Source organism: Callorhinus ursinus, unplaced genomic scaffold (assembly GCF_003265705.2).
Source record: "Callorhinus ursinus isolate GAN/ISIS: 27379988/994484 unplaced genomic scaffold, GSC_fseal_2.0 scaffold1, whole genome shotgun sequence".
Taxonomy (NCBI): Eukaryota; Metazoa; Chordata; class Mammalia; order Carnivora; family Otariidae; genus Callorhinus; species Callorhinus ursinus.
Genome location: NW_027397063.1, coordinates 128,858,122 through 128,872,834, shown reverse-complemented (window position 1 = coordinate 128,872,834; position 14,713 = coordinate 128,858,122). Strand labels below are relative to the sequence as shown.

At 36.4% G+C, this 14,713-nt stretch overlaps 1 protein-coding gene across 3 annotated transcripts in view; it reads right to left on the bottom strand.

Moving 5' to 3' along the window:
• LOC112832326 (ubiquitin-conjugating enzyme E2 E2) overlaps positions 1-14,713 on the bottom strand; it is a 371,486-nt gene that overhangs the window by 38,460 nt on the left and 318,313 nt on the right. For all 3 annotated transcript variants that reach the window (XM_073900866.1, XM_025882951.2, XM_073900872.1), the window contains one exon: positions 12,881-13,028. In XM_073900866.1, the coding sequence (XP_073756967.1) occupies positions 12,881-13,028 (148 nt within the window). The remainder of the gene's footprint in view (positions 1-12,880; positions 13,029-14,713) is intronic.

The window sequence follows — 14,713 nt, the reverse complement described above, 5'->3', positions numbered from 1 at the left end:
TAAAAAAAAAAAAAAAGAAGATAGTAGGAAGGGAAAAATAAAGGGGGGGAATCGGAGGGGGAGACGAACCATGAGAGACTATGGACTCTGAGAAACAAACTGAGGGTTCTAGAGGGGAGGGGGTTGGGGGGATGGGTTAGCCTGGTGATGGGTATTAAAGAGGGCATGTATTGAATGGAGCACTGGGTGTTATATGCAAACAATGAATCATGGAACACTACATCAAAAACTAATGATGTAATGTATGGTGATTAACATAACATAATAAAATAAAAAAAAACCCAATTCCTCTGTACATAAAGAGTCTTTAAAAGTCAGTGTGATCACAGAGGGATCTCCTCAGTGCTACATGGATGGTGTCAGTGGTCTCAGAAGGTGGTACTCCCTGAAAGGTCACCTGAAGAGGCAATGTGACAACCACATGGGGAATTGTACTAAGACAGAGAGGAGATCAGGGCACCATGGCCTCTAGGCTGAGGGATCCCTCTCAGTGCACAATGGGCAGTCGACATCCTATATAGTGTTTTATGCTGTTAGCAATTTTTTTATTATGTTCAGTTAGCCACTGTATAGTACATCATTAGTTTCTTATGTAGTATTCAATGATTCATTCGTTGCGTATAACACCCAGTGCTCATCACAACACTTGCCTTCCATAGTACCCATCACCCTGTTACCCTATCTCCCCACCCTCCTCCTCTCTGAAACCCTCAGTTTGTTTCCCAGGATCCATAGTCTCTCATAGTTTGTCTCCCTCTCTGATTTCTCCCCCTTCAGTTTTCCTTTCCTTCTCCTATGATCCTCCGTGCTATTGCTTATGCTCCACATATGAATGAAACTATATGATAATTGACTTTCTCTGCTTGACTTATTTCACTTAGCATAATCCCCTCCAGTTCCATCCATGTCGATGCAAATAGTGGGTATTCATCCTTTCTGATGGCTGAATAATATTCCATTGTATATATAGACCACATCTTTATCCATTCGTCTGTTGAAGGGCATCTCGGCTCCTTCCACAGTTTGGCTATTGTGGACATTTCTGCTATGAACATTGGGGTGCATGTGCCCCTTCTTTTCACTACATCTGTATCTTTGGGGTAAATACCTAGTAGTGCAATTGCTGGTTTTTTAACATCTTGAGAAATCTCCCATCAGGGAAACACAAATCACAAAACCACAATAAGATACCACCTTACATCAGTTAGAATGGCAAAAATTAACAAGACAGGACACAACAAATGTTGGTGAGGATGTGGAAAAAGGGGAACCCTCTTACACTGTTGGTGGGAATGCAAGCTGGTATAGCTACTCTGGAAAACAGTATGCTTTCAGAAATTTTTAAAAATGTATTTACTTTAAAAATTTACATAAAGTCCATGCTATGTCATTTGTAAACCAGATACAGGTATTACTGATAATAAATATTATTAGAACAATTCAATTTACCAATAACAAACCTATTATATTAACAAACCACCACATTAAGACATAGATTAAACGAGGACAGAAGTCTAAATTGCAAAATAAGTTAACCATCAAAGCAATAGTATTTAGAGTTTTGAAAGTGGAATACAGTGAGGATCTAAGAGAATTACATGAACCCCATACTCAGCTACTTAATAATCTCATCACTTCTACATATTTTAAGTGATAGATAAGACACCTGTGGCAAATGCCTACCTGGGAATAACACCTGAAACCTTTGTTTGTGTGGAGAACAAGAGACTACAGAATAGCTGGACAACAAACACAGGAAAAATAAGTCTTCTTGTTGGAACTAAACTGCTTAGAGGAGCCTGACACAGTTATGTCTCTCCTGACAGAAGCTGTAAATAAACCCAAACAGTGAGTGCTATGGTAAAAAAAAATACTATAGAAGGAAAGAGGACTAATTTTAAAAGGTGACAAACTTACTAGTGGTCCTAAGCTTTTGTAAAAAATGAAAGGAAAAAACAAAAAAACCCAAAACATTGGGATAGGTTATTTAGGGGAATAGGAAAGACCTTGACCTAAAATATACAATTTTTGCATAATTCTATCCCTATCATTAAAAAAAACCAGTCTTTTTATTCTAGAATGGGAAAAAGTAATCTTTTAGTCCTTTTTCACCATTGTAATCTTTATCTTTTAATCATCTTCATTTAAAAAATAATAAAAAAAGTTAATTAAAATCTAGACTTTTTGGCTCTTCAGAAATTCCTCAAGTAAAGGAAAGAAAGATAGGCTTTGAATAACTCTTTGGGAAAACAATTTTGAGTGAAATACACATTCCCATGTGAGGAAAGAATGGTACCTATTTATATTGAGGGTGCGCTTCACTTTTCAATTTCTTATTCGTGCTTTCAGAGCCTTCCATTGACAACAAGAGAAGAAACACGTAGCTTCAACAGCTTTATCCAGTCCCCTAAATAGCATCAGATGCCAAAGACTCGAAGATACGTCACGGGAGAAAAACATCTCTAATACAGTTTGCTATATTTTAAACCAAGAAAGACAATCATTAATTGATTTTAGTGGAGGAAGAGGGCAGTTTTGGGAGAATGTAGAAACTGGTAAGTACTGATCTAGTCCATCCATTTCCTTATTAGTGTTTCTCTAAACAAAAAAGAGGTCATTGGTGATTTCTAAAAAGGAAAACCCCAAAATGACATTTTCTAAAAAGGTAAATTGAAGAACATTTTCATCATAAATTAATATATACAGCAGCTTTATAATGAGATCAACTTCCAAACCAATAAATTAGAGGTTACTGTTGCAGGGATAGCAATAGACTTTTTAACAGAAAACTGGTAGCAACAGCTAATCCCCATGTCTAGATTTATATTAATTAAGGGGCTATAAATATGCATAGGGAAATGCTAAGGAGAAGTGGGTCAAAGCCAGGGCTAAACACTGAGGTCAGTGTGTCTAAATTTACACCAAGATTATAATGAGACAAACTTAACTGACAAATACACTCTGATGAGTCCCATCAAATTTGAGTTTGCAGAGCAGAGTCTCAAATGAAAATTAAGTACTTAATCTTTAAAGGATAGTTGATTTAAGAGAAATTTAATAAGCATGTATTATTTTTATGAGAAAAACTGGAGTTATTTCTATTTTGAAAAAAAGAAAACCCAATATTGAGACATTATCAAGGAGTACACCTAGACCCTTTTCTCACCTTTAAGATATCCTTGCTCCACCATGAAAACTATGAATATGCAACATAGCCAGAGTTCCCCAAATGCAACTCCCATATATAAATCAATGGCTTCTTTGTCTAGTATAACTGAAACTTTAAATCACCTTTCCAGAGAATTAAACAAACAAGCAAATGAAAACCTCCCCCAAAGAGTAACCTGTCACTTACAAACTTTTACCAAGTTGGACACAGACTATTTTGAACTCAGATGTGATGAATCCCAACTTGATGCTATCCACAATACTCTGAATGTGAATCCACTGAAAGGATGCATTTTCTGCAGGAATGGAACCATTCTGAATAAGGCTAATGTTAAAATATACCATCCCTATCAGACCCTTGCCTAGATAAAAATGTATACATTTCTCAGATAGATGAATCCTCCTAGAGAGGACCAGGGGTGGCTAGCACTCTTATGTGCCTTTCCCCCCATGTAGCAGGATTATTTATTATTCATGCACTGTAGCTGAGTGATCTTTTTGAGAGTCTTTCTTATAAAAATCTAACTCAAAGTTAGATAAACCATAAAGGCATCTCATCTAGGTCTCCATTTGTCCTAACTTCCCTTATTTGAATTAGACTGTATATGAACATGTTTTCATCATGGGAGACAGTCTAGACAGAAAGTCAGTCACTGGAGTACAAGTGTGGCCACGATGCTCTGAATAAAAGGTTGTGCACCTAACTGATGTGAGCAGTTGCCCCATAAGGTAATACCTATACCTGCCTACAGGCACTCAGGTATATAGGTTTTTGCAGGCTGCCCTCAGCATTTGAGTATCACAAAAAATATGACTTATTTGGGGAAATGCTCTCAGAGGAAAGGCAGTTCTGAATTAGGGGGAAAATATCCTTATATTTTCAAGAAAAGATAAATTAGGGCATTCAATATTCAAGCTTATAAGTGCTTTATTTGGCAATAGGTTTCTCCACAGGATACTTAAGCAGGAAGTTCTTCAAATATATCTAAAGCATTCTGATTTATGATTTTTTTTCCAGGAACACTACCTGTCATGGAAAGAAATATGGCTGTAGTTTAAAGGAACTCCAATGCTGCTTATTATGCAAATTCCTCACCAATTTGACATGATCAAAAGTTCAACACCTATAAGAAGCATTAAGCTCCAGGATCTCTTACAGGACAAATATAAGGAGTAGGAAAAAAGAAAGAAGTTATTGCTGTTGTGTAGGGATAATTAGTCTGACATGTCAAAAGCATCTTCTTTTTTAAATAAGAATTATTGTGACTGTTGTTACTGGAAGCACCCTGCCCAGGCCAGATACTGAATGGAAGGCATTTAGAAAGTAAGGAAATGTAAAGATAACTGCTTGGTAATTAAGGGTCTCAGACTCAGACACTGGTAGGGTTACATTAATTCTACATATTTCCATAATTATAATATTTCTCCCAAGACACAGTATGATCTCAAATACCCAAATTAAAAAGGCAACATGTTATTCAATCATCCGGTGTTTTGTCCACACAAGTAAATTCCTGGACAATTAGAGGATTTTTATTATGTTGTTTTAGAACTCTCAAATTTCCATATTAAAACACTATAGTGCATTGTTATGATTTCAAATATATATTATTTAAATGTGTTATTTAAATAATTTATTTTCATTTCTCCTTAAAAAAGAAAACCAAGACTACCAGTAGCCTACTTTCCACAGCAACACATTCTGCACATTTCAGTAACAAATATTAATAGTAATTCTAATGCAGCAACCTATTCTGAAGTTTACTGTATTATCTCTTTTAAAAAGGGTTGCCATGAAAGTTAATAGTATGAAGCAATATTATCTAAGAATATTTAGTCTGTCTGAAAAAAGTCCTTGATAACCTATAAAAATACCCAAACCTTAAATAAAGGTAAGTTTTGAAGCTGACTGAGGAATACATTAGGGTTCATTATAACCATTTTCTCTATTTTTTGAATATGAAAAGTCCACTTCCTCTCTGTCCTTGGTAAAGCAGAGTCTAAAGCCATCTAGTGTAAACATTTTACTAGTATTTCCTACATGTGCTTAAACATATTAGGTCTTCACTTAAAATTTCCTACAACTCATTAAAAAATTACTAACCTGGTTGACATCCTAATTATACTGAGTTGGTAAGATTTTAGTGCTGTTATAGGACACACCAATCAAAATCCTACAAAGGATGAGTGGACAACTCTATAGTGATAAAAAGCAAAGCAAAACAAAACAAACCCAGAAAAGATAATATATCGCCACCCTAGGGATTCATCTTCCTGCTTTAAGAATGCTGGTAGCATAGCTATTACCTGGTTCAGAGCTATTTCCTGGGTCAGAGGTAAGGAAATGAGAAAAATAAACACAAGCATGATAAACACAAAGTTGTATTTTCTTCTTTACCAAAAGGGAGCAATTTCTCCAATGCCCCTCCCCCCTTTTAAGATTTTATTTATTTGAGAGAGAAAGCATGTGTGTGTGTGTGTGTGAGAGAGAGAGCGCGCACACTCACAAGCAGGGGGAGCAGCAGAGGCAGAGGGAGAAGCAGGCTCCCCGCTAAGCAGGAAGCCTGATGCAGGGCTCCAGCCCAGGACCCCAGGATCATGACCTGAGCCGAAGGCAGATGCTTAACGACTGAGCTACCCAGGCACCCCTAACAGGCACATTTTGAATGCAACCCATATAACAGCAAATAAGGTATAGTTTTTACCATTTTTTTTTTAAAGAATTTTATTTATTCATTTGAGACACAGAGATACAGAGAGAGAGAAGAGAAAGCATGAGCAGGGAGAGAGGCAGAGGGAGAGGGAGAAGCAGGCTCCTTGCTGAGCCAGGGGCCCGATGTGGGGCTTGATCCCAGGACCGTGGGATCATGACCTGAGCTGAAGGCAGACGCTTAACCGTCTGAGCCACCCAGGCGCCCCTAGTTTTTACCATTTTTAAAAGAATCAAGCTACCAAGGAGATATATTTAACTAAGAAAGTAACAAAGTTTTTGTAGGTCAGCATTTTTGGACAATGATATATCAAAAAAATAATAAATAGCTAATATTCTTTTTAACCTAGACAAATTGGATGTTCAGGAAAGATATCAAACTGATTGTTATGTTAAATAAAGACTTCCTACAAAAGAAATATCAAGGTTGATTAGGACACCTGCTTTGTCATGGAGTCATCTCTCCCCTGCATCATGAAGCCACCAATTCCTTCCTGGCAACTCTGACTCAACTTCTTTTTACTTGATTCATTACCTGGCAATCCAAAACCTAAACCCATAGTCAGATAATTTTAGCTTTCTTTTCTCATTCTGTGTTTTCTAGAAAATCATGATACTTTGATAAAGTACCATAAAACTGGATCTTTTAGTTTACATTATTATATACTAGTATCCCTTGTAAGACAACTAGAGTTCCTTTCTACAGAATGACAAGGTAGGGAAACACATTTATAAATATACAGGTAACCAGAATTAAAATCTTTAAAAAAAAAAGTATCATTTATTTATTTCTTTTAGACGTGAGGGAGGGGGGAGAGACCCATTAGCAAACAGGGGGAGGGGCAGAGGGGGAGGGAAAGGGACAAAGCGGGAAGGAGAGGGTTAAGCAGACTCCACACTGAGCGTGAAGCCCAATGTGGGCTTAATCCAATGACCGTGAGATCATGACCCCAGATGAAATCCAGAGTCAGATACTCAACTGACTGGGCCACCCAGGCACTCTGATACTTTGCTTTTTTCAAACCAAATGTATGATGGTACAGAATCATTTCTGTGAAACTTCTTTAATTCACAAAACAGAAATGTTCTTCCCCTTAATGATGTGTATTCCCTGATTTTATTCATCCTTTCAATGAATCTTCAGTTCTCTAGGGCCTCCACACCATAGATGACATATTCCAAGTACATCTGAATGAGCCTATGGGAACGTGTGATGCAAGAGGGGGCAGTGTGCCAGGATTCTACAGATAATACTAAGTTAGAACGCAAAGTCCTTTACACATTTTTTTGGACTTTACTTACTCTCCTGGTTTTTAAAATACCGGGTAGATTGACTACCTACATATACATATAGCTTTTCTTTACATAAGGTGTCAGAGAAGTTAAAAGACTATGAGTTATAGCCTATCCACATCCATATTTGGAAAGTACTGATTAGAATGACTTCTGGAATCTATCAATGTGACATTTTAGAAGAGAGCCAATTCTTCACAAAGAGAACAGCTTGAAGTTAGCTTTATGTTGTACCATATATTTCTACTTCATAATTTTCTCACTTTAAAAAAAAAGTCATAGGCATTAGGAGAAACCTTATGTCTATGCACCCATATTAAATGTCTTTTTTAGAAAAAAATTTTTTTGCATTCCTGCTAAGATAGCCAGCTTTGAAAACAGGTAGGCTTATCATTTTTACAGCTTTATCTGAATTTCAGTTAAAGAAATTGTTCTTTGCCAGTTCTCAAGTGTAGTAGAATAGGATGTGTAGAAGAAGCAGGCAGTAAAATCCTCTTAAAAGTCCATTTATGTACCTTTCATCAGTCTAACAGCTCACGAGTTTAGTGTAAATTATCTACACAAATATGCCTGTGTTGAAATAATTAATTCTACTTTATGGTCTCCATCCCCTAGCAGTCACTATCAATTATAAAATTTTCACGTTGGTAACACAATTTATTATGCAATCATAACCAGGTCAAAGACAAGCAATTAATAACAATCAAAGTTAGGTATCTGAGACAATTTATGGATAAGGATTGTATCAGTTGGTTAAAAAACAGGCAATGAGTGATCTGAAACAAAGGGCTGGGACGTTGGAGACTGAGGAAGAGGCCATTCTCTGACCTTTTCCAGAACACTATCAAAGAACCATTGGGAGCAAATTCCTCTTTCCATTTGCTCGTCCGTTTGGGAAGAATAAAGCTCTTACCAACGAAGCTGCAGCTGTGCTCACCCTTGGCTTAATCACTGTGTAAGGCTGAGGGTCAATTAGCTGCCATTCTTAGTTCTATTTGTTGTTCTAATAAAGATACACATAAATATAAGACTGGGAGTAACCAATACTTGATTTTCATTTGGAAGGTGCTGGGGGATAGGGGGAAGAGCTCATCCATCTTGAGTGTTGATGTCTGTGGGTATGCTCAGAGCATTTTCATTTGACCTGGTCTGTACAGTTTTGCCTATTTGAAGAGTGGTCAACAAAGACTTCATGGTTGTATGAAAGTAGGACCCTGATGGCCCAGGCTGAACCATGAGGCAGCTTTTAGTTTAAAGGCAGATGACAGGGAAATGAAATACACAGGGCAAAGGTCAGAGCCCAAAGGCTTCCCTCACAGAACAAAAGAGTCAAATTACACACCTTTTACAGATTACACTGCTGCTCATCTTTGGCAATTAAAAATAAATCCTTATTATGGAAAATTTCAAACATATTCAAAGGTAGATCATTATAATGAACCCCCCACCATGTACCCATCACTCATCATTCAACACTTAAAATGGTCAATCTCATATCTTCCACATCCCTATCTACTTCTGATCTTTCTGGATTATTCTGAAGCAAATTCTAGATATCAAAGGACTCTATCTGCAAATAGTTCATTTTTCTAAAAGGTAAGGACATGTAAAAAAATTCATAATCAAATTTCTTTTATTATGCCTAAAAATTTCTGGCAATAATTCCTTAGTATCAAGTGCTCAGTTTTCAAATTTCCAATTATCTCATAAAAGTCATACATTTGGGGCATAATTTTTTAATGATACAGTATCAGAATTACATTCAGAATAAAACAAGCTTTTAACACTTCAGATAGCAAAAGCAGTGGAGTAGAAAAGTAGAACTGAGATAAATAAAATAATGCCAGATGACATCCAGATTTATATACTTTTCAGAAAAAGAAGAGAAAAAAAGATTAGAAGTATTTCTGAAAATTACTCTGTAAATAAAGCATCTGAAATAGGGAAACTGTTGACCTGCTTGTTTTATCTCATAATTGTCAGTGTTCTCAGGATAGTTCATTTTATATGAGGCAAAATACCCATTACTTTTAGGTCTGAAGACGGCAAGATAAGCATATTTTAAGTAATAAAGAGACTTCATACAAAGAATGTGATAAATATCTAAGAGTTTAAAAAAGTAACCACAGGCGCGCCTGGGTGGCTCAGTCGTTAAGCGTCTGCCTTCTGCTCAGGTCATGGTCCCAGGGTCCTGGGATAGAGCCCTGCATCGGGCTCCCTGCTCAGCAGGAAGCCTGCTTCTCCCTCTCCCACTCCCCCTGCTTGTGTTCCCTCTCTCGCTGTGTCTCTCTCTGTCAAATAAATAAATAAAATCTTTAAAAAAAATTAACCACAAAAAAGCAAAAACAAACTTCAAAAGATAAATCAAATAGGACAGAGCTTAAATTTTGTATATACTTGAAAAGAGAGTATTGACAAATAAGAGCATTCCATGAAAAATGGAAATCTGATTAGTACTTTTAAACTTCAGCCATTCACGGATTAAATCATGTTCACCAAGGAGGACTAAATTCCAAGAGCCTGGAAGGTTGGTCCTGGCCTTTTGAGCTTATCATCCTCTACTCCTTTCTGCTGCCACTCTGTTCCTCAGCAGTATGACACAGCCAAACTGGTAGCCAGGTGATGCCTGACAAATAAGAGTGCTCTGGGCAGGCTCAAACAGCATCACTGTGAAGTGCGAACAGGCCTATAAAGGCAGCAGTTAGACCTACCTAGACTGCTGCACTGGAACAGAATGATTATCACTGGTGCACCCGTCCACTGGCTGGTAACTGTTGGACATTTTGCCACCCGAGAGATAATCCTTCCTAGGAAATAATGCAATAGGGACTACTAATTCAAGGTTAGGCTTTCTCCAGAGTTTAAATCCAGGAGTGTCAGTGCTGAGGTGGTGGTGTTTAGAGATTATTCAATTATTCTCTTCTCTCAATTAAATTCAACTGAGTAGGGATTTATCAGCCACTGAATGTATGGCTATTTGGAGTCCTAAAAACTCTGGGAAATGACATCAACAGCAGTCCATGACTGTTTACAAAGGGCTTGCACATGTACCTCACAGGAATACCATGATTTAGGTAGGGCTGACGATTATCTCTGTTTTGTATGAGAAATCGAGTCTGAGGAAAGTTAAGTGACAGTACAAGTCACACAACTAACAGTGGAGCTGATATTAAAATCTGTAACTGCTGACTATAAACACCATGCAGTAAGGATGTGCAGCCTCACCCTCAAATATTTAACATTTATGAATAGCCCAAAAATTCTTAGAAGAGACAAATGCAAATTATGAGAAAAGTATGAAAATTGATTAAAAAATCAGTTTATGTGGGGAGAAGTGTGAGAAAACTTTTAAAATTGGTTAAATTTATATCCTTATGCAAAGCCTACTTCGCAACTAATAGCACTCTCATGTTAAAATAGCTCTATAGATTCAGTATAGGAAAATCTTATTTATTTGTATTCTATCAAACTTATATGTGTGATAATTGAAGATAAGTTTAGATTGAAGCTTAACTTAAATCCGAGGGGGGAAATCTGCAGATCAGAAGTGACCCAGAAAAGAATGTGAAGTAAATCCATTGAAAAAATGGGCATTTTGACTTGTTTAACATAAATCTTTTCAAGACTCTAAAAGTGTGAACACATGTATAGATGATGTGCCAATTAGGAAATGTTCTTATACATGTTTAAAACATTTAGTCCATTGGCATGTATTTTACAAACAATATTCTATTCTTTTATCAGATGGGCTATAACTAATTGGTAAAACTTAAGGTTTTATCTTTAGGCTTATTCTTTACTTTTTCTTTATCCTTTAGGCTTATTCTTACTATCAATAGCATTATTTTCAAAATCTATTTATTTATTTGATTTTGCTTTAGCCATGGTGAGTGATTTTATTTTTATTCTTTTGCAGAATGTATCTGTAATTTTCTGAGACACAGCAAAAGAGAACTCTAATTTACTGAACAGAAATCTTTTTGATTGCTGAGAGAAAGCTTTGGTGGGATAAATGTATTAAGGGGGGATTACCTGTACAGAGAACAGTTTCCCACATATGAGCTGATTCAGAGATAGGCCCATTTTAGCTGACTGGGAGACCAAGCAGGCCTGGCTACCACTGGGATAAGGAATGCCTCTTAGCATGGAGCTTTTTCTCTAAGTGTGAAGCTATACCTTCTTCCATGTGCAAGTGAGGATATTCATCTAGTGCTCAGAAGTGCCTCATAAATAGTATGGTCTCAAAAGTTTCTTTCTTTTCTCCCCCTAGTTTTATTGAGATATATTTGACATAAAACACCACTAAGTTTAAGGTGTACAGCATGATGACCTCATGTCAAAAGTTTCCTGAATAAGTGACTTACTTCTCAAAATAAAATTTTCTCTGAAAATACCACTCCCCTCTAAATTTCAGCAAAGCCCTGAAGTACTCTTTTGGGAGTGGGGAGGCAGATGCAGTTCCATGTCCACCATTTCCAGGAGGACTACCTGGTTTAGGCCTCATATCACACAAAAAATGTCTTTTGATGACATTACCTCTAAATGAAGTTTTACACAGTCATAACAGACAAATGGGATTGAAATAGGAATGAGACAGAACACAGTATTTGTCATTCAGTTTTAAATTAGTGCAGCATTATTGAACTTCACTATCTGGGGTAGAAGTAGGAAATAATTTTAAAAACATAATGATCTTGCACAATTACATTTTATTTTCCTTTTGGTTGAAGTATTTTTATATATCCTTATTTTAAAAAGTTTCTACTATTGAAAAATAACACACAGAATTTGAACGGATAATTTATAATTATAATTTATGTTTTATAAACAAGCCAGGAGCCTAAAAGAGACCCTGATTCCCCTTTGTCATTTCTCTCTTGTCTAAAACTTCACTTACCTAGTGAACAGAATTTATTCCTGAACGTGGAAGACAGAACCTCAAGAAATATTAACACTACTAATTAAATACTCAAAGAAGAGTTTCTCATTGAAAACATCAATGAAAACTCTGTAGCGACCTTTGGATTTTTGTAGTTTCCAAAATAAACCCAAATATGTAAAAACTTGGCAGTTGGTCTTCTGGTTAAAAGAAGCTGGTCAAAGACACATAATCACACATCTAGGACAACACAGAAAGTAAGAACTTTCAGCATTAAGCACACCAGTAAAAGCCACAAAGGCTCAGCCATAAACTCTCCTTAGTTTTCCTGGGAAGATGTACTTCCTAGTTGAGGACCATTCAGCTTTTTTGTTCTATTAGCTTGAAAGGACGCATGGTTATTAAAATGCCAACAAGGTCATGTCTGCATGGTACTGCTTGGTTGTTATCAGATTTTAATAGCCTACATTTCTCAAATTAACATCTTCTGGTAGGCATCTAATTAAAAATTAAGCCATTCAATTTGAATTTTTATTATTATTTGGCATTACATTTGTAATGCATTCTTTAAATGCACTTCCCGATTCAAAATGATTTTTCATTACTTTTTATCACACTCTGCTTTTTCCTTCTTGGCAAATAATAGGTCTTAAAAAGACTAATGAGAAGACCCACTTAAAAAGAAAGCAGTTACACACCATGGAAATTTAAAATCAATAATAATAATAGTAAAGTAGCAGTAGTAGTGGTGGTGGCAGTAAACAATTCACTAAGGTCTGACATTTAAGTCGAATAGACTTGAATTCAGTATTGGACTTAAAGTCTCTTACCAGGGTTGCAATCTGTAAGAAGCGAGCAGATGGAGAGGAGAACTTTAGAAATGGTTAGGGCTGGACTCCAGTTGTCCTTTAGGATGTCCAGACAGATGACGCCCTGGCTGTTAATATTACAGTGATAGATTCTTGTTCGGAAGGTAACCTAGAAGAAAATGTAAAGTTGTTAAGAACAGACATACTTTTTATTAAATAAAATAATCCAAGGGTCGCTGGTTGAACCATATACTTAAATTTTCCTTAGGCACATGAAAAGAATCAATAAACAAAATCATTATTTTAGAATTTGTTATTATGGACACAGAGAATTAAACCCCAATAACGAAATCATGTCCTTTTGCTTTTGATGAAGGGTCCGATTACTTAACTAATGTTCTGGGGACTGAATTTGCTGCAATTGTAGGAATGTTCGTAAGAGAAAAACTGTGACTTCTAAAAACATTTCAAAGAAAAAATTTCAAAATTAAAAATTTCAAAGGAAACTTGTTGGAGTCCACTTGTTTTAAGGATTTTGTATATTTTAAAGTTGAAAACAGCATGGGAATACTATAAAAAGAACATATTATTTGTCATGGTTTAAAAACATCAATTAGGCATGTATGTAAATAATATACGTAGTTTATAAAAATATTACAGTTTATGAACCTTTTCCTCCTTAAATTCTGTATCTTGAATATAATATTAGCATAGCCTACCTCTGTCCTATGATAGCTAGATCACCACTGCACTTTGTTTAGGTATAATTTTGAAACATGTTTATAACATTTTTAAAGAACTTCAATTCAAAAGTTAAGTCTAAATCAGTTTTATAACCCTGGTAAAACTCTGTTTTATAAAAGTCTGAGATAAGCAATAATAAGATCTTAACGATATTTATTAATATCATGTTTATAAGTATTCTCAAAATTTAAGTTGAAATACAAAAAAATCTTGGTGTGTTAAAGACCAGTCTTCTGGTTCCCTAAGTTCAAAATGGCGATGAGCCAAAAAATACATGGCAGGTTTTGTTGCCACCTTCCCAGGGCATCCAGCATCCACTCAAACATCAGATTTACTTAATTTGTAAACTCAAGACTCAGAAAGGACAGACAGATCCCATCTTCTACAATTAGTGAACAACATAGTACCATTCTCAGGCTAGATTAATACTTCTAGTAAGAACTGTACTATTGGTGGGAATGCAAGCTGGTGCAACCCCTCTGGAAAACAGTATGGAGGTTCCTCAAACAGTTGAAATTAGAGCTACCGTTCGATCCAGCAATTGCACTACTGGGTATTTACCCCAAAGATACAAATGTAGGGACCCGAAGGGGTACATGTACCCCAATGTTTATAGCAGCAATGTCCACAATAGCCAAACTGTGGAAAGAGCCAAGATGCCCATCGACAGATGAATGGATAAAGAAGATGTGGTATATATACACAATGGAATATTATGCAGCCATCAAAAGGAATGAGATCTTGCCATTTGCAACGACGTGGATGGAACTGGAGGGTGTTATGCTGAGTGAAATAAGTCAATCAGAGAAAGACATGTATCACATGACCTCACTGATATGAGGAATTCTTAATCTCAGGAAACAAACTGAGTGTTACTGGAGTGGTTGGGGGTGGGAGGGATGGGGTGGCTGGGTGATAGACATTGGGGAGGGTATGTGCTACGGTGAGCGCTGTGAATTGTGCAAGACTGTTGAATCACAGATCTGTACTTCTGAAACAAATAATGCAACATATGTTAAGAAAAAAGAAAAAGAAGAAGATAGCAGGAGGGGAAGAATGAAGGGGATTAAGTCAGAGGGGGAGACGAACCATGAGAGATGATGGACTCTG